The 26,247-nt window shown below is 49.4% G+C and overlaps 2 protein-coding genes across 2 annotated transcripts in view; one reads left to right on the top strand and one right to left on the bottom strand.

Annotated features, from left to right (window-relative positions):
• LOC101544919 (keratin, type I cytoskeletal 18-like) overlaps window positions 1-26,247 on the top strand; it is a 74,165-nt gene that overhangs the window by 39,275 nt on the left and 8,643 nt on the right. The window lies entirely within an intron of this gene.
• Window positions 12,914-13,369, bottom strand: LOC129401753 (40S ribosomal protein S13-like). The gene has a single exon (XM_055124582.1). The coding sequence runs from the start codon at window positions 13,367-13,369 to the stop codon at window positions 12,914-12,916; it is 456 nt and encodes a 151-aa protein (XP_054980557.1).

Below are 26,247 nucleotides of genomic sequence, written 5' to 3' on the forward strand. Positions count from 1 at the left end.
GGGCAGGGCTACTTTGTCCCTGATGCATGGTGTCCCTGTCGTCACTCTGGTCATTCTCTGCCCATTCTGTCCATTCTTTCTTCTCTACTGGCCCCCACTCCTTCGTGTTTGTGTATGTGTGTGTGAGAGAGAGAGAGAGAGAGAAAGAGAGAGAGATGGAGAGAGACAGAGACAGAGAAAGAGACACAGAGAGAGAGACAAAGAACGACAGAGAAAGAGACAGACACACACAGAGGAGAGGGAGACAGACAAAAAGAAATATATAGACAGACAGACACAGAGAGAGAGACAGAGAGAGACAGAGACAGAGACAGAGACAGACAGAGTGAGTGAGTCAGAGAGAGAGACACACACACACACACACACAGAGCATGCACAGACCTTCCCCAACCCTGCTGAGCTCTTATCACCACCACTCACTACTCCCTTTAGTTGTATTTTGCCCTCTGGTGTATACTTTGCATTTTTTGTTTTGCTTTGTTTTGGTGGTGCTGGGAGTCAAACTGAGGCCTCACAAGTGCAAAGCAAGTCCTTTGCTGCTGAATGACAGCCTCAGCTAAATTTGTTTTTTTTTTTTTTTTTTTTTGCTTTTTGGGTCACACCCAGCGATGCTCAGGGGTTACTCCTGGCTTTGCACTCAGGAATTACTCCTGGCAGTGCTTGGGGGACCATATGGGATGCCGGGGATCGAACCCGGGTCGGCCGTGTGCAAGGCAAACGCCCTACCTGCTGTGCTATCGCTCCGGCCCCAAAATTTGTTAGTTTTTTTTTAAATTGAATCACAATGAGAAAAGTTACAAAGCTTTCAGGTTTAAGTCTCAGTCATACCATGATCAAACACCCATCCCTTCACCAGTGCACATGTTCCACCACCAAGAACCCCAGTAAAACTCCCATCCCACCTCACCCCCCGCCTGTGTGGCTGGCGATTTTCACTTACTCTCTCTTTACTTTGATTACATTCAGTATTTCAACAGAAAACTCGCTATTATTATTTGGAATTTCCCCCCAACAACCAGACCCGCCGAAAAGGCATCATTTGATAATGTGTTATCCGTTGCTGAGAATGAAGAGCATATGAGGTTGAAGAGCTGTCGCAGCCACACGTTTTTGGATATCTGGTATTTAGTAATTAAGTCCAGAGAAATTTCTGCCAGAAGTTGCATCATTGCAAGCTCGTACCTCTGTTTAGTGGGTTCTGAAAGATGGTGGGCGCCACACTGCTGCCAAAAGGAAGGGCCGAGAGAGAAAAACCTTTCTACTCCCGGGGTGGCATGGGGCTGTAGCTTAGTTCACAGTCTAGAGGCTAAATTTGTTAGTTTTTGGAGTCCACCCTGTAGTGCTCAGGGCTTTCTCCCACCTCTGTGCTTATGGGTCACTCCTGTTATTGCTCAGAGGTCTATATATGGTGCTGGGGATCAAACTTGGGATAGCTCCATGCAAAGGCCTTAACCACCCTATTCCTCTGGCCCTGGGTTTGTTTGGTTTTGATGTTTTGTTTGTTTTGGGGCCACACTTGGCTCTGCACTCAGAAATCACTCCTGGCAGTGTTTGAAGGACCAGATAGATGCCAGGGATCGAACCCAGGTCAGCTGCATGCAAGGCAAACGCCCTACCTGTTGTACTGTCACTCCAGTTCCAAGTTTTGATTTTAACTTGCTTTCTGGGCATCATGTGCTCAGAAGACAAGCTCCCTTCCGTGTCCACCATGCACTGTGTCCTAGCGCTTGGAGGGTCTTTCTTGCCTTTATCCATATCCTTAGTCGTCCCCCTGTCCCCACCAGGAGTGGGACTTGAGTGCCTACCCCGCTGTCGTCTAGACCAGCTGCCAGCTTGGACTCAGATGGCTCCAGTTGCTAAGCTTGCAAACGCCCAGTAAAATTCTCTTGAGGCTGAGCTAATGGAAGATCAGACCCTCTGGGCAGGTGCGAACCTTGTGATTGTTGATACTGTCTTGGAAATGTCCACCAAAACCCAGCAAAATCCCCAAGTAACACAGCCTGGGAGTGGGCTGACACTCAGTTACCCAAGCAGACCCAGTTGAGCTCGTGCTTCAGAACTGGACCCAGAACAAAGGTGGGGTTTGTGTTTTATAGAATATTTGGTTCTTGCTCAGTGGTTTTTCAGGAACCCTCAGGAGTTGTTCCCGGTGGTGCTCAGGGGACCATATGAAATGTCAGGGATTGAACGTGGGTCAGCCATGTGCAAGGTAAGTGTCTTACCCGCTGTACTATCGCTCCAGCCCTGTTTTACAGAATATTTAACGGGGGATGGGGCACTGGCAGACAGTTGGAACATTGGAATACAGAAGCAGAAATTCCCAAGCATGTTATTTTACAAAGTAAGGTCTGTGCTAGCTAAAGGGCTTGAACACGTTTAGCATGTGCTCCCAGGTGTCCAAGATTACAAAGGGGGAACTGTGACCATCTGAAGGACATTCCGAATGCACTCCACAGTTCTGTCATCTTGTCCAGTCGCAGCTGCCCCTTGGCGGGTCCTGCTGTCGGTTGCTTGAAGTTAGCCCATTTGAAATGTGGGCCGGGGTTTATTTTCTTCATCATGACCGCTCCAGCCTGCTGGTGGGTCTCCATCTGCCTCACTGCAATGGGTGGAGGCCGGGCACCCGCTGACGGAAGGAGAGGAGCAAAGGAGCACCCAAGGAAGGTCTCCCTCTGAGCTGAAAGCGGCCTTTTCAGCTGTCATACTTTGGCCTGGTTGTACCCACTGTCCCCACAAGCACCATCACCGAAATGAAGCTGATTCCTCTATAAGGATGGTCCTGGGTGGCCACAAAGCTCAGGGCCACTCACAAGAAGAGAAGACATTTGTTTTTGTTTTATTTTGTTTTGGGGTCATACCTGGTGGTGCTCAGGGTAACTCCTGCCTCTGCATTCAAGAATTACTTACTCCTGGTGATGCTCAGGGGACTCTATGAGGCGCTGGGGATTGCGCCTGAGTTGGCTGTGTGCAAGGCAAATGCCCTACTGGCTGTACTATCGCTCCGGCCCCGACTTATGATTTTCTTTTCTTTTCTTTCTGTTTTATTTATTTATTTATTTATTTATTTATTTATTTATTTTTTGGGTCACACCTGGCGATGCTCAGGAGTTACTCCTGGCTCATGTACTCAGGAACAACTCCTGGTGGTGCTCAGGGAACCATATGGGTTGCTGGGAATCGAACCCGGGTTGGCCACGTGCAAGGCAAATGCCCTACCCGCTGTGCTGTCACGCCAGCCCCCTGACTTATGGTCTTTAATCAAGAAGACATTTGCATGGGTTGCACCCCAAGCTGGCTGCAAGGCGCTGCTCCTCCCAGACCCCTCCGCTGCTTGCTGCTTCCGCCCAGGCCCCCTCGCATCTCCCAGGCTTCCTTCTCCACACTCGCTCTCCTCTCCTCTGAAATCTTACAGCAACCCACGTCACCCGATTGTGCTGTTAATTGTGTTCACTCGGGTGGTCTCTTCTTGGGCACACCCTGTAATTTATACATTGCACTGTCCCCGGGGGCCTAACTGGGGTCAGGGCTAGGAAATAAATACATACCAGACGAAGAGACAAAGTTCTAGTACCTTGAGTTCCCACAGCGCGCTGGGTCGCCCTGTCCTTCCCTCCCCTGGGGCTCCGAGGCGGTTTATGGTTCACTGAGGCCAGGAGGAGCAGGTGAAGAGAAGAGCAGGTGCCTCCGAGTCTGGCCAGGAGAGGCGAAGGGCAGGTAGAGCAGGTCTGCCCCGGGGCTGTGGGTGCTGTCACCGTGTCAAGCATGTTTTGTGCCTGCTAAACAGTTGCGGTCATACAATGCTCGATCATTGTACGACTGAAACGTAATCACGAAAGTTTGTAAGTCTGTAACTGTATCTCATGGTGATTCATTAAAAAACATTAAAAAAGAAATAAATAAACAGTTGCTGTCCAAGTCCCTCTCTCCCTGGCTCGCCTCTCTGGGACCTCTCCCTGCTGGCTGCTCTGAGAGCAGGGGTGGAGGCTGGGACCCCGTTCCCTTGGGACCGAAGCCTGCATTTCCACTGCTAATCCTCAATGGGTCTCTGGTCCCGGAGACTCTTGGGGTCCAGATCTTTTAGGTTTCAGAAAAATTGTGCAGGCCACACACAATAAGAACCTTGGAGGGTTTTTATTTATTTATTTATTTATTTATTTATTTATTTATTTATTTATTTATTTTTTTGCTTTTTGGGTCACACCCAGCGATGCTCAGGGGTTACTCCTGGCTTTGCACTCAGGAATTACTCCTGGCGGTGCTTGGGGGACCATATGGGATGCCGGGGATCGAACCCGGGTCGGCCGCGTGCAAGGCAGACGCCCTACCCACTGTGCTATCGCTCCGGCCCCTATTTTTAAAAAATATTTTTATAAAGGTTTCACAATAATTTTTTTATATTTCATATTCCAACACCAATCCCACCACCATTACACCTACCCACCACCATATTTTGTTTTATTTATTTATTAATTTTTTGCTTTGGTACTTTAAAAATGATACTTTATTAAGACTAAGTATTATGCTGAGTGAAATTGGGAAGATCTTGATTTTATTTGAAACCATCTAAAATTGGAAAATCCTTTTAATTTTACATTTTTTAAATTTATTTTTTATTTTATTTTATTTTTTACAGTTACAGATTTATACATTTTTGTGCTCATGTTTCCCTCATACAAAGTTCGAGAACCCATCCCTTCACCAGTGCCCATTCTCCACCACAAATAAACCTAGCATACCTCCCACCCCCCCAATTCCATCTCCCCCCACCCCACCCTGCCACTGTGGCAGGGTATTCCCTTTTGTTCTCTCTCTCTAATTAGGTGTTGTGGTTTGCAATAAAGGTGTTGAGTGGCCACTGTGTTCAGTCTCTTGTCTACTTTCAGCACGCATCACCCTTCCCCCGAGTGGCCTCCAACCACATTTTACTTGGTGTTCCCTTCTCTATCTGAGCTGCCCTCTCCCCAGAATGTGAGGCCAGCTTCCTAGCCATGGAGTCAATCTCCTGGTACTTATTTCTACTATTCTTGGGTGTTAGTCTCCTACTCTGTTATTCTATATTCCACAGATGAGTGCAATCTTTCTATGTCTGTCTCTCTCTGACTCATTTCACTTAGCATGATACTTTCCATGCTGATCCATTTATATGCAAAGTTCATGACCTCATTTTTTTCTAATAGCTGCATAGTATTCCATTGTATAGATGTACCAAAGTTTCTTCAACCAGTCATCTATTCTAGGGCACTCCGGTTTTTTCCAGATTCTGGCTATTGTAAATAGTGCTGCGATGAACATATAAGTGCAGATGTCATTTCAACTATACTTTTTTGCTTCTCTGGGATATATTCCCAGCAGCGGTATTGCTGGGTCAAATGGGAGCTCAATTTCTAATTTTTTGAGAATAGTCCATATTGTTTTCCAAAAGGGCTGAACCAGTCGACATTCCCACCAGCAGTGCAGAAGGGTCCCTTTCTCCCCACATCCTCTCCAACAGCGGTTGCTTTTGTTCTTTTGGATGTGTGCCAGTCTCTGTGGTGTGAGATGGTATCTCATGGTTGTTTTGATCTGCATCTCCCTGATGATTAGTGATGTAGAGCACTTTTTCATGTGCCTTTTGGCCGTTCGTATCTCTTCCTTGGGAAAGTTTCTGTTCATTTCTTCGCCCCATTTTCTGATGCGGTTGGATGTTTTCTTCTTGTAGAGTTCAACCAGTGCTTTATATACCCTTGATATCAAACCCTTATCAGATGGATATTGGGTAACTATCCTTTCCCATTCTGTAGATTGTCTTTGTATTCTGGTCACTGTATCTTTTGCGGTACAGAAGCTTTTTAGTTTAATATAGTCCCATTTATTTATCTCTGTCTCCACTTGGTTGGCCAGTTGCATGTCATCTTTGAAGATACCTTTAGCTTCAATATCATGGAGGGTTTTGCCGACCTTGTCTTCAATGTACCTTATGGTTTCCCACCACCATATTTTGAATGTTTCCACTGCAACCCCCAAAGCCTGCCCCCAAAGCAGAACCTAAATAATTTATTTTATGTTGCTTGTTATAAATAATCCCCTAAAAATGATCCCAAAAGCTTTCCTGGAGGAAAGTATGTGAAGACTGTATTTCACCATGGAGCTATTAAGCCCTTGTATAAGAGTGAGATGTCACACGGCCACATTTGCTCGCCTTGGAGGGGTTTGACAAGCACCTGGAACTGGCTTAGACATTTCATATTTCTGTAGGACCTGAATAGTGAACAGCTCTAGACAAGGTTTACATGTAAGCACATCACAAGGAAGTTCTTTTGGGGCCACACCCAGCAGTGCTCAAGGCTTACTCCTGGCTCTGTACTCAGGAATCGCTCCTGGTGGGGTCAGGGGACCCTATGGGATGCCGGGAATCGAACCTGGGTTAGCCACGTGCAAGGCCAACGCAATACCCTCTGTACTATGGCTCTGTAGTAGTTTTGTTTTGTTTTCTGGTACCTTGGCACACTTGGAGGGCTGGCACCCTGGACAGCGGTGGAGACAAGACCCTTTTGTTGGAGACTTGGCTCAGCTCTGCCCACTGTATGCCCCGCTGTCTCTCACCGTGTAGATAAGGGATTGAACAATGTGATTCTTCCTCTTGGTTTTATTTTGTGGCCACCCCCCCCCCCGACACCCCAGATACTCAGCGGCCTGTGCTTGGGTGTCTCTCCTGCAGGTGCTGGGTGGGGTGGGGGGGTGGGGGGACCATGGGGGCTTCGGGGAATTCAACCCTGGAGCTACTGCCTGTGGAGCTTGTACTCCAGCCCCTGCAGCCTGGTAATAGCCTTTTAAGGATGATTTGTTATATGACTTTCTTGGAGCATAAATTAGTCAGAGCGGTTGCGGGAAGGGCTGGTGTGGGGTGACCAAGGCCTTGGAAGTGGGTGACACCCGAGAGACAGCTCCAAGGTTCCGGGAAGGCTTTGCTGCTGGCCAGGGCCGGCCATCTGGCCATTCATAGCCCTGCCAACAGAGGGGATCTGATTGCCGTGAGGAGAAGAAGCTGGCGGGGTCTGGTGCCAGCCCAGAGCCAAGGTGAGTCATGGGCCTTCAACGTCTGCAGGTAGGCTGTCACCTCCTTATTTGGGCCTGGTACCTTGGCACACTTGGAGGGCTGGCATGCTGGACAGCGGCAGAGACAAGACCCTTTTGTTGGAGACTTGGCTCAGCTCTGCCCGCTGTATGCCCCGCTGTTTCTGTTAGCTCAAGGTTATCTCCTTGAAGCTTGGCATCGCACGCCCTGCTTCCCTGGAACATGAGTCACTCCAGGGTCATCTATTTATTTTTAGGGTTTGAGGGTCACACCTGGCAGTGTTGGGGAGATATTCCCAATTCTGTGCTCAGGGTCTCCATGTGGGGCTGGGGATAGAAGTGGGGGGGTGGCCACATACAGGGCAAGTGCCTTAAGAACATACCAGCTCTCCTGCCCAAAGGACCAGGTGTTTATTAAATGCCTACTCTGTGCCAGGTGCTCACTGTGGAAAGCAAACCTGCCTCACACATGTCACTCTGCTGTGTCTCTGGTCCCAATGCCAGTCACTGTTCTGCCTCTGAATGTGGGCAGTGTTTCCTGCCCTGCCTTTCCGTGGCTCTGAAGGAACCCGTTGATCTTTCTTGTATCTTTGTCTTATGTTCTGTTACTTGAGTCTTCTCCCCTCCCCTTGGGTTTTGGTTCACACCTGGCGATGCTCAAGGACTTTCCCTGGCTCTGTGCTTAGGGACCACTCCTGGAAGTGCTCAGGGGACCATCTGCGATGCCAGGGATCAAACCCAGGTCATCTGCATGCGAAGCAAGCACTGGACCTGCTGGACTGTGACTCCCGCCCCATTACTTGAGTCTTTTATTTAACCACTCCAGGTTCCGAATCCGTGAGGGCTAAGGCCTAGGGTCCTGGCCTGGCTCCAAGCCATCCCTGATCCGGGAGCAGGTAACTGCCCCTCCTTCCTTGAACATGTGTGGAATGCAGAAGTGACCCCAGGGGGAGAACAACAAAGCCCTTTAAAGGAGAGGTATGTGGGAAAATAGTGGAAATAAGGCCTGTGGCCCGCAAACATTTGCTCTGAACATTCCCCAATGACAGCAGAATTGATGGTTTTAACACGACCGTTAACAAGAATGTTTAAATGACTGAGGGACATTGTCATATTTGTTCTTGGGGAATTTGAAAAAAAAAAAAAGGTAACAGGGCCAGAGAGCGAGTGAGCTGGAGGAGGACAGGCTCTGCGTGAGGGAGGCCTGGCTGTCACCCCTGGCACGGCACGGTCCCCAGCGCCACGGGGAGAGACCCCTGAACACAGGCCCGGGCTAGGCCCCGCGCACGGCCAGCGAGGACAAAAACTGAAAACAAACAAAAACCCCAAACCAACAGAACCTCCAGAAAACAACCCAGGCGCAGAGCGGCAAAACAATTGGATGATGAGGTGGAGAGCTAGCAGGGTGGACGGAGGGCATATAGTGTGGCATGAAGGGGGTCTGGGTTTGACCCCCAGTGCAACATGGCTCTCCCCACCCCCCATCACCACCCCACCAGCAACACTGATTGCCCCTGGCGGAACGCAGGGGACAGTACTGGGTGCCCGGATCGAACCCAGGTTAGCTGCTTGCAAGGCCAAAGCCCTCCCAGGCCTATGATGGCTCCAACCCCCTCCCAACCCGCTTTCGTGTTTCTCATCTTCTCCCTGCTTTTCTCTCCTTCGTCCCTTCTTCCCTTCCCATCTTTCTTTCTTCCTCTTTTAGTCTGTGTTCGTTTTCGAGCCATACCTGGTAATGTTCAGGGATTACTCCTGCCTCTGAGCTCAGGAATTACCCTGGCAGTGTGTGGGGACCCTATGGGATGCCAGGGATCAAACCTGGGTCAACCGCTTGCAAGGCAAGCAACTTACCTGCTGTACTATCTCTCCAGCCCCTCTCCTTTTTAAATGGATTTTTTGGGGGTGCACTTCACCTGTTGGTCCTAAGTGACTCAGGGCTTGGGGAGCAATGTTATGTTGGGGATATAACCGTGGCCTCCTGGTTTTGGGGCGATACCGTGCAGTGCCTGAGAGCTAGTTCCAGCTTTGCACTCTGGGGTCACTCTTGCTGGTGCTCAGGGAATCTTGCCCTGGGGTGGGACCCGGGGCTCTGCAGCCAAAGCAAGTGCTCGGCTGGTTGAGCTGTTCCCCAGCTAACTTTTCTTTCTGAACTCCCCAGGCAAGGAGCTGAGAAGTGCCCAGGGCACAAGAGGAGAGAGGCGGCTGGTCAGGGTGATGGGGCGGGCCTCAGGCCTCGGGTCTGTCCAGAACCTGCTCCTTCCAGATGACCAGTGCGCATACCTGGCTGTGACAGAGAGGAGAAAGGGCAGGACCAGCTCCGGAAGGGAAGGGAAGGGGACATTGGCATCCTGGTGCCAACTACTCAGACTAGCAAAACTCCTCCCGCCCTCGCCAGTGTGCCCACAGGGTCCTAAAATCCCCCCTGAATGCACTGAATCCTCCCGTAGTTTCCAGCCCTACTGGTGAGTGTCCCTGTCCGCCCTCCCCTCCGCAGGCACTGGCTGGCCACCCGGGGGTCAGCCGCTAGGCGGGGCGCAGTCCTCGTGGGCGGGGCTGAGGGTCCGGGAGGACCCGGCTGGACACAGCTAGCGGCTTTGTGCGGGAGGGAGGGATGGAAAGCGGGCAGGACCGAGTTCAGCAGCTCCGCCCAGAACCCCCAGGCTGCAGCAACTGGACAGAGGGGAGGGCACTGGCATGCGCGTGATCCACTGGGCTCAGTCCCTGCACCCCCGTATGGTCCTCCAGTGCATCAGGAGTAACCTGGAGTAACCTCTGAGCATCGCTGGGTGTGGCCCCTCATGCCCCAATGCCTCCCACACCCAAACAGAACTCTCTGAAGCTGGGGAAGCGGCCTAGAGCAAGGGACGCGCGTGGGGAAGCCGTTCCCCCACTACAGTGTGTGTGTGTGTGTGTGTGTGTGTGTGTGTGTGTGTGTGCAACTTGTGGGTTCTCTCCTGTCCCCTAAGCAGGGGGAACCCTTCCCTAACCACACACAAGGGAAAGAACTGTGTAAGAGTCAAATAACATAGCACAGTGGGTAGGGTAGGGCTTGCACACGGCTGACCTGGGTTCGATTTCTCTGTCCCTCTCGGAGAGCCCAGCAAGCTACCAAGAGTATCCCGCCTGCACGGCACCAGTAACGTCTCCATTGTGAGACTTGTTGTTACTGTTTTTGGCATATCGAATACGCCACGGGGAGCTTGCTGGGCTCTGCCATGCGGGTGGGATACTCTCGGTAGCTTGCTGGGCTCTTCGAGAGGGATGGGGGAATCGAACCCGAGTTGGCTGCGTGCAAGGCAAATGCCCTACCCACTGTGCTATGGCTCCAGTCGAGACTCACTGCATTTGTAAGATCTCTTATGAGATCCCTTGCACCCTTCCCCGCTTCCCTACCAGGTAACATCTCGCAACCCTGGAGTACTATAGTGCCAAGTCCCAGATAGCTAGTCTGTAAACACAGAACAGTACCATCTGCCACCATCCTAGGCGTGGCCTTGCTGGCCTCACCTTCTCGCCTCAGGCCCCGGCACTTCCTTACCTCTGGGCTCTGGCTAAGTGGTTTCCCATTTCTATCATTTTGCCATGTCAGGGATGTTCCTTAAGTGAAAGCAGAAGGTAGACAACCTTTTGCTACTCATTCTTCTCATTCAGCTTGATTTTCTGAAGCCTCATCTAGTGGTTGTGTATAGCAACAGCTCATCCCTATTTTTTTTTCCTTCAAAATACTTCTGGGCTGTTTTCAGTTATTTTTATTTATTTTAATTTTGGGGGGCACACCTCACTGAGCTTAGCGCTTACTCCTGGCACTGTGCTCGGGGATCACACCTGGTGGTGTTCGGGGTAATCTTCTAGGGTGTGAACTTAGGGGATCAAACCTGGGCTGGCTGATTGCAAGGCAAGCACCCTACCTGTGTATTATCTGTTTTCAGTTTTATGTGTTTTTTGGAGAGGGGGTGTGGGGAGCGGGAGGGTATGCCTCCTTAGCAATAGAATCCCATGTCCTGCGTTTACCAGGCATGTTTGGCAGCACTTTGAGTGTCTCCCCAGTCCCTTAAAATGACATTTAATTATTTGAGTACTGAGAATATGAGTTACTTTTCCAGTGCAGGTTCTTGCGTGAAGATAAGTTTTATTTCTCTAGGAACATGTCATGGTTTTTCTCTAGGAAAAAGCATCAAAATTCTATTTACGTGGGGGAAGAGGGATCAAGGCAACTAAAACAAGGTGTTTCAAAGAAATGAAACAACTCCCCATGTAGGAAGCAAAATGAAGAGCCGCTTTCGTAGTTCATAGTGATGATGATTGGAATCACTACAGCTACTATGAAATAAAACCAGGCCTATGGTACAGAGTCACAATGACCTCATTTGGCCTACAGAAGAACTAAAAGATTGGAGGCAAGATGGCGCCGATGCCACCTGAACCCTTTGCACTCTCCCGAACCCGGCTCACCATCTCGCCTTAGACAATGCGCAGCTCAGCACGCCTGGCATGGAACTCGACGCGTGATTCCTGCTGGACATCGCCTGTTGTTCTCCAAGATTCAGACAGAATGGCATGGGTGGAGCACGGAGAAACTGTGGTGGCAGCCACAGTGTCGCTGCCTGCCTTGGCCGGGCTGAGTCACAGCACCATCGGACATAGAGTCATGGTGGCAGTGTGTGCAGTGGCTCATCCACTGTGGGGTGCTGTCAGCCCACCACCGGGTGACCTGGGACTCGGCGCAGGTGTTCGACCTGGCACAGACCCTCCGAGATAGGGCCCTGCTCTGCCAGCTGCTCAACAACCTCTGGGTGCTCTCTATCAACCTCGAGATCAACCTGAGGCCGCAGATGTCCCAGGTGCTGCCCAGAGACCCAGGCAGGTGCGTGTTTGTCAGTGTGCAGATCGTTACAACATGCCAGTCGACCAAAAGCTTACATTCGGTAGACTGGGAACACCTGCAAAGGCAATTAGAGGCCGCCCCAAAAGCCTCCATCCCTCTCGGAGAGCCCAGCAAGCTGCTGAGAGTATCCCACCTGCACGGCAGAGCCTGGCAAGTTACCCGTGGTGTACTTGATATGCCAAAACAGTAAGAACTGATGGTCCTCATTCCCCTGATCCTGAAAGAGCCCCTAATATGCCATTGGGCTACACTAGCACGAACAGGGATAAATGGAGACATTACTGGTGCCTGTTCGGGCAAATCGATGAACAACAGGATGATGGTGATACAGTGATACAGGAACATGTCCAGGCACGGTAGGTTTACATTTCTGAGGAATTGTCGACCGTTTGCCAGACTGGTGGTGCTATTCACACGCACAGCAGCAACGTATGAACCTTCCCTGCAGACTCATCTGCTCTAGTGTTTGGCGTTGTCTCGTTTGTGTTTCAGCCCTCCAGTAGGTGTGCAGTGAGAATCCCACTGTGATTCAAGCGATGCTGAACACCTTTTCCTGTGCTTCTTTGACATCCACATATCCTTTTCAGGAAAACATCTTCTTGTGGCTTTTTGCCTATTACTAATTGAAGTATTTGTTATTAGTTATTAGTAATTGGTTATTATGAATACATGAAGTACATGTGTTACTGTTGAATTTTTAGAATTCTTCATCTACAGTGGCTTCTAGTCCTTGTGGGATGTGTGACTTGTGAACATTTTCTCCCAGTCTTTTGCTTATCTTTTCATCCTTATGGGCTCTTTCTTCCTTCCTTTCTTTCTTCCTTCCTTCCTTCCTTCCTTCCTTCCTTCCTTCCTTCCTTCCTTCCTTCCTTCCTTCCTTCCTTCCTTCCTTCCTTCCTTCTTTCTTTCTTTCTTTCTTTCTTTCTTTCTTTCTTTTCTAGTTAAACAATGATTTTATTGCTTGAATACACAAATTTATGTGACCAAAGCAGAGGCTGTTGATGATTCATATTTCCAATTGAGGGGGAGGACTTGTTTGGTCTTGTAGTAGCGGGTCAAACGGTGAATACGACTCTCAATGAGAATCAGATGGAATTTAGCATCCTTATCCTTCCTGTTCCTCTCAAGATGCTTCTGGACAGCAACAGCTTTCTTAATTAGATGGTGGAGATCCTCAGGAAGATCAGGGGCAAGTCCTTTAGACTTAAGGATTCTGAGGATTTTATTGCCCGTCACAAAGCGCACTTGGGCGACCCCATGGGAGTCTCTCAGGATGACACCGATCTGGGACGGCGTCAGGCCCTTCTCGGCCAGCTTGTAGATCTGCTCCTTCACGTCGTCGGACGTGAGCTTCTGCCAGGTCGGGACGCTGCAGCGATACGGCAGCGCCGACTGGGACACGCCCTTCCCGGGAGCGTGCGTGCGACACATGATGGCGGCAGAAAAGCTCTTTCCTTTATTCTTATTTTTTTTTTTTTGCTTTTTGGGTCACACCCGGCGATGTACAGGGGTTACTCCTGGCTCTGCACTCAGGAATTACCCCTGGCCGTGTTCAGGGGACCATATGGGATGCTGGGATTTGAACCCGGGTCGGGCGCGTGCAAGGCAAACGCCGTACCCGCTGTGCTATCTCTCCAGTCCCTCCTTTATTCTTATTGAATCACCGCGAGATACAGTTACAAAGTTGTTTATGACTGGGTTTCAGTCATATAATGCTCCAACACCCATCCCCTTCAACAGTGTACTTTTTTTTTTTTTTTTGCTTTTTGGGTCGCACCCAGCGGTGCTCAGGGGTTACTCCTGGCTTTGCACTCAGGAATTACTCCTGGCAGTGCTTGGGGGACCATATGGGATGCCGGAGATTGAACCCGGGTCTGCTGCGTGCAAGGCAAACGCCCTACCCGCTGTGCTATCGCTCCGGCCCCTACAGTGTACATTTTCTACCACCAATGTTCCCAGTTTTCCTCCCACTCCCGCCCCCTGCCTGCCTCTATGACAGGCTCTTTTCTGACCCCTTTCTATCTTTTTATTCTGTCTTCCTGAACTCTTGTGCATAATTTTTCGTTCTCTCTCCACACCACTTCCCTCCACTGCTGGTGATGTTGTTCTGGCGGTGACGGGGCCTGCACTCCCGCCTGGCTGTGTGTGCGCGGTCAGTGCCGCGAGGCCCGCCGAGGTCTGCACTCCTTTATGTGCACTCCTTTACTTTTATATGTCATTCTGGAAAAGAAAGACTAGACCAACAGAAAAGACCACGGAGGCCAGCGATGGGGAACGTGAAGAGGCTGCTCTGCGCCTTCCCGTTGGCGGCAGTTATGTGAGCTGCATTTGCGAAGATTCAGAAAACTACGTGCATACAGATAGAGTATGCTTTCCTGTAAGCTAAAAGACAAATAAAAGGATTTTTAGTAATTACACTTATTTCTTCGTTTTCCTTGCTGGGGCGGGGGTTGGGCAGAGTGCTCAGGGCTCAGTGCTGGCTCTGTGCTCGAGGCTCATTCTTCTCAGTGCTTGGAGAACCAGCCACGCTACTGGGTATTGAACCGGGGTCAGCCACGTGCAAGGCAAGCTCCTGACCCTCTGTACTCTTTCTCAGGTCCATGGTTATATATGAGAGAAAAGTAAAAGATGACTTTATTATTTGGGGGGCTGGGGGCCACAGCTGGCAGTGCTCAGGGGCTATTCCTGACTTGATGCTCAGCAGTAACCTCTGGTGATGTTCAAACCTCCTGTTCTGTCTCTCTAGCTCTAGAAGATGGCTCAATTGATTGCCCACTGGCTCCAGAGCTGGGCCCCTGGGGCCGGGTAAGTTGGCCGAGATCTGGTGGATGTTCTTTCTGTTCGGACCCTGAGGCCATTTCCCAAAAGTTTTTGTTATTTTGGGGAAATCACTCTAGCAGTGGTACTTGGGGGCCTCTCCTGGCACTAGTCAGGGAACTCTGCAGTATCAGGACTCAAACCTGGGTCTCCCACGTTGCAAAGCACGAGCCCTCACCCTTTAAGGCAGCTCCCTGTGGCCCCGAGGGCTTTAAAGGTAGTTACACCCCCTGTGCCTCCAGGGCTTGGCTGCTGCCACCCAGTGTCTTTGGGGTCCAAGCAATAGTACAGCAGAAAGGGGCATTTGCCTTGCATGCAGCAGACCCAGATTCAATTCCCAATACCTCATAGTCCCCCTGAGCCTGCCAAGAGCGATCCCAGAGCCCAGAGTCAGGAGTCAGCTCTGAGCATCACTGGGTGTGGCCCCCAAACAAAACAAACCCCTCCAAAATACAAAATAACCCCAAACTGATACAGTTCCTTAAAACCCCACTGGCACCATGACCAGGCTTGCTAGTGGGAACAGCCAACATAGGAGGAAAAGGAGAGGCTCAATGTCACTCCCCCAGGCCAAAGTTCAGCTACTGTAACTGATCAGTAGAACAAAACTCACAGCCTTGCTGCAAGGGGTGTGATCCTATCATTGCTCACAAAACTAGCACATCTTTTTCCCAGGGCAAGACCAGCTCAGCCCCTTATTAGAACGCTGGGCTTCTACCCTGCAGATAATGAGAGTCTCAGTGAAGGGAGTAGCTACTTGGCCCTCCTTGAGGAATTATTTAGCGACAGGTAAGTATCTAGCTGTCTACCCCGACATTCCTCTCCCTGATCTTTGCATTCTTTCCCCTACATGACGCAATAGGGGCTCTTGGATCTCAGCTTCATTTATTGATGTCACTAGCATGTCCAGGTTTAAGTCATCTAAGCCAAGAGAGAAAATCATTTCCAGCTGCTGGAGACAGCCAACTGAGCTGGGAATCTCCGGAACCCACACAAATCACCCTCTAAGTAAAAACATTCCACTTTAAAGTTGTTTCTTCTTCTCTGACTTAGTATCTTTAAACCCAACTCCACATGTATTCCCCAAGTTGTGTCTCTATATATTAGCCAGTAAATCTGCAGTTATTTTAGCTTGTGAATCTTGCCTTGGGTTAGATTTTGTATCTTTCCCCTGCAGATGCATTCAACACACACGGGGCGACCTCCAAGAGGGTGGTACTCAGTCTCCGGCAAGGCAGGACATTTAGGTATAGTTACCTTGGTCAGCCAAGAGATTTACTGAGGTCTGACCATTCATCAACCTCATATAGACCCTAAAGCACTCCCTGTTTTTTTAAAATTCTAGCCCAGTTGGGGCCGGAGTGATAGCACAGCGGGTAGGGCGTTTGCCTTGCATGCGGCCGACCCGGGTTCGATCCCCGGCATCCCATATGGTCCCCCGAGCACCGCCAAGAGTAATTCCTGAGTGAAAAGCCAGGAGTAACCCCTGTGCATCGCTGGGTGTGACCCAAAAAGCAAAAAAAAAAAAAAATTCTAGCCCAGTCAAGGACTTGGCTTACCCATAAGAAGTGTGATCGGGTGGACTAGAGAGGTAGTACCGGGGTTAAGGCACTTGTCTTGTATGTGAGTGGCCCTAGTTTTATCCCTCACACCCCGTATGGGTTCTTCAACCCCAGAAGGGATCTCTGAGCACAGAGCCAGGAGCACACCTGGAGCACCGCGGAGTGTGGCCCCCCAAACAAGAAAAAGAAGTGTGATTTGGGTGGGAGAAATAGTGCAACGGGCTGGAGCACATGCTCTGTACACAGGAGCTTGTGTTGAATCCCCAGAACTGCATAGTTCTCAGAGCACCAAGGAGGAACTAGCCCTGAGCACTGTTGGGGGAGAAGTGTTATTTTAGTTTATATGGCATCAGTTTAGCGATAGCACAGCAGGTAGGGTGCTTGACTTGCACTCGGCTGACCCGGGTTCGATTCCTCCGTCCCTCTCAGAGAGCCCGGCAAGCTACTGAGAGTATCCCGCCCACACGGCAGAGCCCGGCAAGCTCCCCGTGGCGTATTCGATATGCCAAAAACAATGGAGACGTTACTGGTGCCCGCTCGAGCAAATTGATGAACAACGGGAACAACACTGTCAGTGCTACAGACAGTGCTATCTATGGTATAGTTAACAGTGGCAGGGCCAGGCTTCGGCTGCAGCAGCCCTGGGCGGACAGGAGTTGAGAGAGTCATTGCGGAAGTGTTGGAAGCAACTTGGTCCGCTGGAGGATAGAGGTTAAGGCTGGAGCTCACCGTTTCCTCTCTGAGCTCCTCTGAGCAGCCAGACCTTGCCAGAGCACTGTCCTCCCTCCCAAACCCAGCAGTCTTCAGCTCTTGCTTGCACAGCCAACGCCTTCCCAGTATACCAGATAGCCCCAGGGGCAAATTAAGGTGTTGGCTACACACCCAGTCAAGTCAGATAACCACAGCCAGGTGTGAAGGGCTCAGGCCCATTGTGGCAGGAAACAAGCTGGTGTAGCAGTGGGGAGTCAAAGGTGGTTGAGGGGCTGGAGAGATAGCACAGCGGGTAGGGCTTTTGCCTTGCACTCTGCTGACCCAGGTTCGATTCCTCCGCCCCTCTCGGAGAGTCCGGCAGGCTACCGAGAGTATCCCGCCTGCACGGCAGAGCCTGGCAAGCTACCCGTGGTGCACTCAATATGCCTAAAATAGTAACAATAAGTCTCACAATGAGAGAAACTACTGGTGCCTGCTCGAGCAAATCAATGAGCAATGGGATGACAGTGACAGCCACAGTGACAGTGACAGGGACCACTTCTGGAGGTGCTGGGACCCTGTATTTACCTTTTGGGGACATTTTTTTTTGGCTTTTCCAGCAGTGCTCAGGGACCATGTGGTGCTGGGATTGAATGCGGTTGTCCTGCTCGCAAAGCCAGCGCTCAGTTCACTGAACCATCTCTCTGCCACTCTGCTTTTGGAGCTGGTGACTGAACCCTGGGACTCACACGTGCAAGGCAAGTGCTCCACAACTGAGCTGCACCCCCTGGGCCTGTTGTTTTTTTAAACAAATTTTAAAAATTTCATTAAAGAACTGTGATTTGCAACGTTCTTGCTAGTTCAGTTTCTTTCTTTCTTTCTTTCTTTCTTTCTTTCTTTCTTTCTTTCTTTCTTTCTTTCTTTCTTTCTTTCTTTCTTTCTTTCTTTCTTTCTTTCTTTCTTTCTTTCTTTCTTTCTTTCTCTCTTTCCTTCATTTTTGCTTTTTGGTCACACCTGGCAATGCACAGGGGTTACTCCTGGCTCATGCACTCAGGAATTACTCCTGGAGGTGCTTGGGGAACCATATGGGATGCTGGGAATCGAACCAGGGTCAGCCGCATGCAAGGCAAACTACCCGCTGTGCTATCGCTCCAGCCCCGCTAGTTGAGTTTCATAGAATATTTCAACACCAGTCTCATCACTGGTGTCAAGTTCTTTCTATCAGTGGTCCCATATTCCCTCCCCACCCAGACCCCACCCCATTCCCAACCTGTCAACTTGACAGGCACATCTCAAAGTTCCAGAGGCTGCAGCTAAGATCTCATGTTCTCATGTTGCTGAGTCTGTGTTTGGAGTATGTGGCGATACCACCCACCCATATCACAGTACAACTGAAGCCCTGAAGCCTGCTCCCTCATTTCCTCCTGTTCTCTTCTTCCCCGCTTGATTTCCTTCCTTCTTTGTCCTTCAACACACCACTTCCCCCTAGACAGATCAACTCAACAGAACAGCAGTAAAGAGACAAGAGCCCTAAGTGGGGATCCGAAAGAATTGGGATTCTTGGACAGTTACAGGTTCTGCATCCCCCAAACAAGAATGCACATTCTTCTCTGTGCACATGGAACACCCCCAGGATAGATCACCTGTTATGGCACAATTCAAACACACATAAGTTTACAAATGTAGAAATTGGGTCTGTTCTGGAGGCCTGAGCACCCAGTCCAGGCAGGGAGAGGCCCAGGGCAGTCCGGTCCCAGGAGCCCAGAGCAGATGGCTTCAGGGCCGGGTGACAGGTGCTGGACAGAGTGGCTGACTACAGGTACCGGGCTCAGCCTGGCAGCCTGAGAAGGCTACAGGGGCAGGTGCAGAAGAGAAGGTGAGAGCTTTGCGGTGAGTGAGGGTGGCATCCACCCTCTCTGCCCTCTGTCCCCCCAGGAGGCTGATGCACACACAAGAGGAACCCCAACTGTGAGGGCCGGGGTGCAGGGAGGAAGACAAACCCTAATGCCCAAAAGTAGAGAGTATGGGGGAAATTATCTGCCATGGAGGCGGGGGGAGGGTGGGAAAGGGGGGGTATACTGGGGACATTGGTGGTGGAGAATGTGCACTGGTGGAGGGACGGGTGTTCGATCATTGCATGATTGAAACTCAAACATAAAAGCTTGTAACTGTGTCTCATGGTGATTCAATAATAAAATAAATAAATAAATAAATAAAATAAAAAAATTTAAAAAATATATATGGGGGTTGGGCCAGAACAATAGTACAGTGGCTAGGGCATTTGCCTTGCATGCAGCTGACCTGGGTTCAATCCCCAGCATCCCATATGGCTCCTCAAGAACTGCCAGGAGTGATTCCTGAGTGCAGAGCCAGGAGTAACCCCTGAGCTTCACCAGGTGTGACCAAAAAGCAAATAAATAAATAAATAAATAAATAAAATATGGGGGCATTTTGTGAAGAAAATCCAGAGAGCACTGTTGGAGGCTCTTTGCCATGAAGGCAGCCCAGAGAGAGGGTGCGTCCTTATCACTGGCTCAAAAGAGGATGAGACATGAACAGAGCCAGGGGTACCCTTCCTGAGCAAAGTGTGAGCATCAGTGACACATAAGATGAGAGAAAAGCAAGCGAGAAAACAAGCGAGAAAACAAGCGAGAAAGGAAGCAAGAAAGAAAGAAAGGAAGAAAGAAAGGAAGGAAGGAAGGAAGGAAGGAAGGAAGGAAGGAAGGAAGGAAGGAAATCAGTGAAATGAATACCTCACCAAAGTAGGAGGCAACCAACCTTAGAGGGAAATATATTATTTTCTTTCTGCTTTGGAGCAGGGATTGGGGTTCGGGATGGAAACACCCGGATTATGGTGGTGGGAAAGTGTAATGGTGGTGGGATTAGCGGTTGAATATTAAATGTAATCAAATATTGTCAACTACTTTATAAAATTTTAAAAAATTAAAAAGGAAAAAAAAGCCTGGGTAGGGGGCTGGAGCGATAGCACAGCGGGTAGGACATTTGCCTTGCACGCGGCCAACCTGGGTTCGATTCCCATCATCCCATATGATCTCTGAGCACCGCCAGGAGTAATTCCTGAGTACAGAGCCAGGAGTAACCCCTGAGCAATGCTGGGTGTGACCCAAAAAGAAAAAAAAATCAGCCTCAGGAAACTTAGCTAGGGGAAAGTCCAGTTAATAACATGCATTTAAAAATTATTATTGGGCTGGAGCGATAGCACAGCGGGTAGGGCGTTTGCCTTGCACGCGGCCGACCCGGGTTCGAATCCCAGCATCCCATATGGTCCCCTGAGCACGGCCAGGGGTGATTCCTGAGTGCAGAGCCAGGAGTAACCCCTGTGCATCGCCAGGTGTGACCCAAAAAGCAAAAAAAAAAAAAAAAAAAAAAAAATAAAAATTATTATTATTATTACTATTATTATATTATTATTATTGAATCACCATGTGGAAAGTTACAGAGATTTCAGTCTTAAGTCTCCGTTATACAATGCTCAACACCCATCCCATCACCAGTGCACATTTTCCACCACCAGGAGCCCCAGTATACCTCTCCCACCGCCCCCACCACCGCCCCACCTGTGTAGCTGATAGATTTCACTTTACTTTGATTACCTTCAATATTTCAACAAAAAACTCACTATTATTATTTGGAGTTTCCCCTCAAAGTCAGACCTGTTGAAAAGGAACCATTTGATAATGTTTTACATTGCTGACAATTAAGAGATATGATTTGGATTTCTGTATTTTAGTAACAAAGTCCAGGGAAATTTCTGCCAGAAATCACATCATTGCAAGCTTTTACTTCCCTTTTGTGGTGCTCACAAAATGGAAAAGCCGAGAGAGAAAAACCCTTCCCTCCTGGTGCCGCATGGGGCAGTGGCTCAGTTCACATCTAGAGACATTTCTGCAATCGGCTGGTGCCCAAAGTGGTTTATCTGGCCTCTGGGATCATGCTCGTGCAGCAGTGGAAAGGCCACACACATGTGGCCACTGCGCTTAAATCTCGGCGGAGGGCGGGGCCGGTACCACCCTCATCCCGGGATCTCCCACTCGTCCTGTTGCTGCAGGCTTGTACCTCCTTTTAGTACTCATAAAATGGTGGTTGCCATGCTGTGCCCGGGAAGGAAGGGCCGAGAGAGAAAAACCCTTCCCTCCTGGCGCCTCGTGGGGCAGTGGCTCAGTTCACTGTCTGGACACATTTCTGCAAGCTGCTGGTGCCCAAGGTGGTTTAGCTGGCCTCTGGGACCATGTTTGTGCAGCAGTGGAAAGCAATAACATGCATCTTTAACAAAACATAGCTGGTGAGAATTCTAAAGTGAAATGGGGTGAAACAGGATCCATATTCCCGGTGAAAGGGACTCTGGTGCCAGGGGGTCGGAGAGGGAAGGCCAGTGACAAGGAGGGGAGACTGGGGGGTCTCCAGCACCAAGGCTGCTTCACTGATAACACACCTCAATGATAGCCCCAACCACCTGCTCCTGGGTCATAAAAATGGGGAGGAGTGAGAGCAAAAGGGCAAAAGGCTCAAAGAAACACAAGAGCTTATTAGAAAAGAAGGTCCCCTAGCACCTTCACTGCCCTTGAAATAACCCATTTTCAGTGGGCAGAGCAGTAGACACTGCATCCCGTATGGTCCCTGAGCATCACCAGGAGTAACTCCTAGGTGCAGAGCCAGGAGAAACCCTGAGCATCACTGGGTGTGGCACAAAAATAAACAAAATAATCATAATAACCTGTGTTCAGGGGTTGGAGCAGAAGTACAGTAGTAGGGCCCTTGCCTTGCTCGTGGCCAACCCCAGTTCAAACCGTGATGCCCTATATGATCCCTCTGAGCACCACCAAGAGTAATTTCTGAGTACAGAGCCAGGAGTACCCCTGAGAATCATCAGGTGTGACACCACCAAAAAAAAATGTATTATTTGTTAATGGTGGTAGAAAGGAGATATGGTGGTGAGATTGGTGTTGGAATATTGAATGTAATAAAATATGGTGAATAAAAATAAATCAATAAATAATTTTTAAAGTAGTATTTGTTATCAGTAGGGTTTGGTTTGATGCCTATTTCATATGCCTAAATACTCTCGGTTGTATCAGGATTTCTCAAAGGTCAAGGGCAAAGGTTAAGAAACGCTGCTCTGGCCAGCCCAATTTTAAGCTGGGAAATCTGAGCAGAAAATGACATTGAGGAGGTGAGGAAGTGAGCCCCCACATGGGAGGACGCAAGAGAGAGGAGAGGACCTGTCTTCCTCTCTGCACCCCGGGCCCTCACAGTTGGGGTTCCTCTTGTGTGTGCATCAGCCTCCTGGGGGGACAGAGGGCAGAGAGGGTGGATGCCAGCCTCACTCACCGCAAAGCTCTCGCCTTCCCTTCTGCACCTGCCCCTGTAGCCTTCTCAGGCTGCCAGGCTGAGCCCGGTACCTGTAGTCAGCCACTCTGTCCAGCACCTGTCACCCGGCCCTGAAGCTGTCTGCTCTGGGCTCCTGGGACCGGATTGCCCTGGGCCTCTCCCTGCCTGGACTGGGTGCTCAGGCCTCCAGAACAGACCCAATTTCTACATTTGTAAACTTAGATTTGCAATAACTTTGCAAATCACAGTTCTTTAATGAAATTTTAAAAATTTGTTTAAAAAAATAACAGGCCCAGGGGGTGCAGCTCAGTCGTGGAGCACTTGCCTTGCACGTGTGAGTCCCAGGGTTCAGTCACCAGCACCAAAAGCAGAGTGGCAGAGAGATGGTTCAGTGAACTGAGCGCCGGCTTTGCGAGCAGGACAACCGCATTCAATCCCAGCACCACATGGTCCCTGAGCCCTGCTGGAAAAGCCAAAAAAATGCCCCCAAAAGGTAAATACAGGGTTCCAGCACCTCCAGAAGTGGTCCCTGTCACTGTCACTGTCGCTGTCACTGTCATCCGTTGCTCATCAATTTGCTAGAGCGGGCACAGTAGCATCTCTCATTGTGAGACTTGTTGTTACTGTTTTAGGCATATCGAGTACACCATGGGTAGCTTGCCAGGCCCTGCCGTGTGGGCGGGATACTCTCAGTAGCTTGCCGGGCTCTCCAAGAGGGACGGAGGAATCAAACCCAGGTTGGCTGCATGCAAGGCAAATGCCCTACCCACTGTGCTATTCTACCGGTCCCTATTTTTTAAAAACTTAGCTGGACTCAACAATAGGTCACAGATCTCATACTCACAGGTTTGATCTCCAGTGTCCAAACCAAACCAAACCAGAATTATGTCAATAATCACAGTTACTGTAAATCAAACTGTAGTTTACTTCAAAATGTAAGTGTGCTTTAAAAATGTGATTGAGAAAAGAAACTATTTAGTGCCACGAGGGTAGGACTGGGTGGTGGAACGTCTGGCTTGTCGGGTGAGACCCTGTGGTGCTGAAAAGGGTCTGGCAACACTATCGTGTGATCATGTCACAACAACAGTGAGGCATCTCCACTGAGCCCCGGAACCAAGTGTGTCACCCCTACCCACTCTTGTTATCAGAACAACAAAGGTAAGGGGGAAGTAATTTAATAATATAATATTTTTTAAAGTTAAATTTTATCCTTTACAAACTGTTCCAGAAAGTGGGAAAGAAACAGTGTTCGTTTCACTCACTGACACTAGTCCGAGATAGTTATTTCTTAGATAAGCACCAGGAAAGCTATTAAAAAAAAGTTTTGATAAAATAACTTTATGAGGGCTGAAGAGATAGTACAGCAGGTGACCCACCCAGGTTCAATCCTGGCACCACACACGGTTCCCAGCTCCCCCAAGTGTAATTCCTGACTGCAAACCCAGGACTAACCCCTGAGCATCACCGGGTGTGGCCCAAAAACAAAAACCAAAAAGTAATAATTTTACCTAAATTTAAAACCTCATCTCTTTCCAATGTTCAGAAAAGTACAAAGCTAAGCCACAGATTTTGAGAAAGTATTTGCCAAATTCATAAATTCACATGAGTCATAGATAAGTGGCAGAGAAATGGTGCAGCGGGCAGTGTGCTTGCCTTGTATGCAGCAACCCACGATCCATCCCTGGCAGGCCACTTGGTCCCCGGAGCATCACATCAGGACTCCAGTATGCGAAGAAGCTCTCCAACCCTTAGGGCTAACTCCCTAGCCTGCCAACATCACTTATTCATGATTATTAAGGAAGTGCAAATTAAAAAATGTAACGAGCTATCACTTCACACCAACAAGAATAGCCTGTATCTAAATGATTGGAAACAAGTGTTGACAGAGATATGGAGACAAAGGAAGTCTGGAGCACTGTTGCACATTTGCTACAGCCTCTGTGAAAAGCAGTACAGAGACTGCTTTAAAAAAAAAGCAAGTGACGGGACCACAACCATAGTACAGTGGGAAGGGTAATTGTCTTGTACTCAACAGATCTCCAGCATCCGATATCAGGGGACCCTGAGCCCCACCCGGAGTCATTCCTGAGCACAGAGCCAAGAGTAACCCTGGAGCATTGCCAGGTGTGGCCCCAAAACCAAACACGAAAGGGATGGAGCTGGAGAGATAGTACAGTGGGTAGGACACTTGCTTTGCGTGCTGCCAACCCGTGTTCAGTCCCCAGCATCCCGGTTGGTTCCTGAGCACCACCAGGAGTGACTCCTGAGTGCAGAGCCCTGAGCACCGCCGGGTGTGGCCCAATAAATAACAGACAAACAAAAAGGCAGTGACCCCGGCCTGAGAGGTGACACAGTGGACAGGGCATCTACCTTGCACACAGGCAACCCGGGTTCCATGCCCAGCACCCGAAGTGGTTCATGCATCCCGAGTCCCAGGAGTGCTCCCTGAGCACTGCCAAGTGTGGTCCCAAAACAAACAACAACAAAAATGCAATGAGCCAGGTGATCCAGAGAGCCCACTCCTAGACATTCAGCTGAGATATGAAAACACTCACATGAAAGGATATTTATACACCCAGGAACTGGAGAAATGGCTCAGAGGGTTGGAGCACATGCCTCACATGCAGAAGGTCCACATTCCATTCCACATGGTCTCCCGAGCACCACTAGGAGTAACCCCCAGGCAGAGCCAGTGAATAGCTACCCACACAGATAAATGTGGTGAGAAACAAGACAAAACAAAACACCACTATGGGGGCCAGAGCGGTAGTACAGTGGTTAGGGCGTTTGCCTTGAACGCAGCTGACCTGGGTTCGATCCCCAGCATCCCATATGGTCCCTCCAGCACTGTCAGGAGTGATTCCTGAGTGCAGAGTCAGGAGTAACCCCTGAACATCTCTGGCTGTGATTCAAAAAGAAAAAAAATTCCCCTATATTCATAGCAGCACTATTCACAGTGACCAAAACATGGAATCAGCATAATACCCACCGGCAGACGAGTGGATAAGAAAGCTGAGGAATATTGCTCTGCCATTAAGAAAGGTTAGGGGCAGGAGAGAGAGTAGGGGGATAAGGCAAGAGACGTGCATACCACCAACCCTGAACTGAACCCCAGCAGCACCAGGGGCCACTCCTGGGCACTGATTGAGGGGTAAACCCTCTGCACCACCCCAAACCAAAAAAATAAAAAGTAAAAAGAAAATTATGCTGACGACTAGAAGGGTGGAGGAGGAGGAAGAAGGGATTGAAGCATCTTTTTGGTGGTGGGATGTCCAGGAGCTGTGGAGGGAGGTGCAGTGAGTCATCTAGACACACGCAGAGACGTAAAGTTAAGCCCTTGGCACTTTATAGCCTGGCTCATTGATTAATCAGTAAAGAAAAGAAGAAAGACAATGATTTTTCAATTTCTTATTAAGTTAAATATACAAGTAGTATACAAAACAGCCTTCCCATTCCTAGGTATTTTATTCAAGAAAATGAAAAGTTATTCACACAAATATCTATACATGTCAGTTTATGACACTCTTACAATTACTAAAAAGTGAAAATCACCCAAGGTACTGGATAGAAAAACAAACCCTTTGCTTCATGTCATGGAATACTAAACAGCAATGAAAAAGGACAAGTAGGGCTAGACACATGGTTCCGTGGTTGAGCACACACATGTGAGGTCCTGGGTTCCACCCTGGCATCATCACACATGCAAAGGAATGAGCCACATTCAGTAATATGGATGGCAGACAGAAGCTTTGTGCTAAGTGGGAAAAGGCCAGAGAAGAAAGGCATAGTAACATGTCACCCATTTCCTGTGGCATTTATGAAGAGGGAGAGGGATAGGGACAGAGTAAGAACAGTGGTTGCCAGAATGGGCCATGGCTGAGGGAGATTAGC

The sequence above is a fragment of the Sorex araneus genome, chromosome 2 (genome assembly GCF_027595985.1).
Source record: "Sorex araneus isolate mSorAra2 chromosome 2, mSorAra2.pri, whole genome shotgun sequence".
Taxonomy (NCBI): Eukaryota; Metazoa; Chordata; class Mammalia; order Eulipotyphla; family Soricidae; genus Sorex; species Sorex araneus.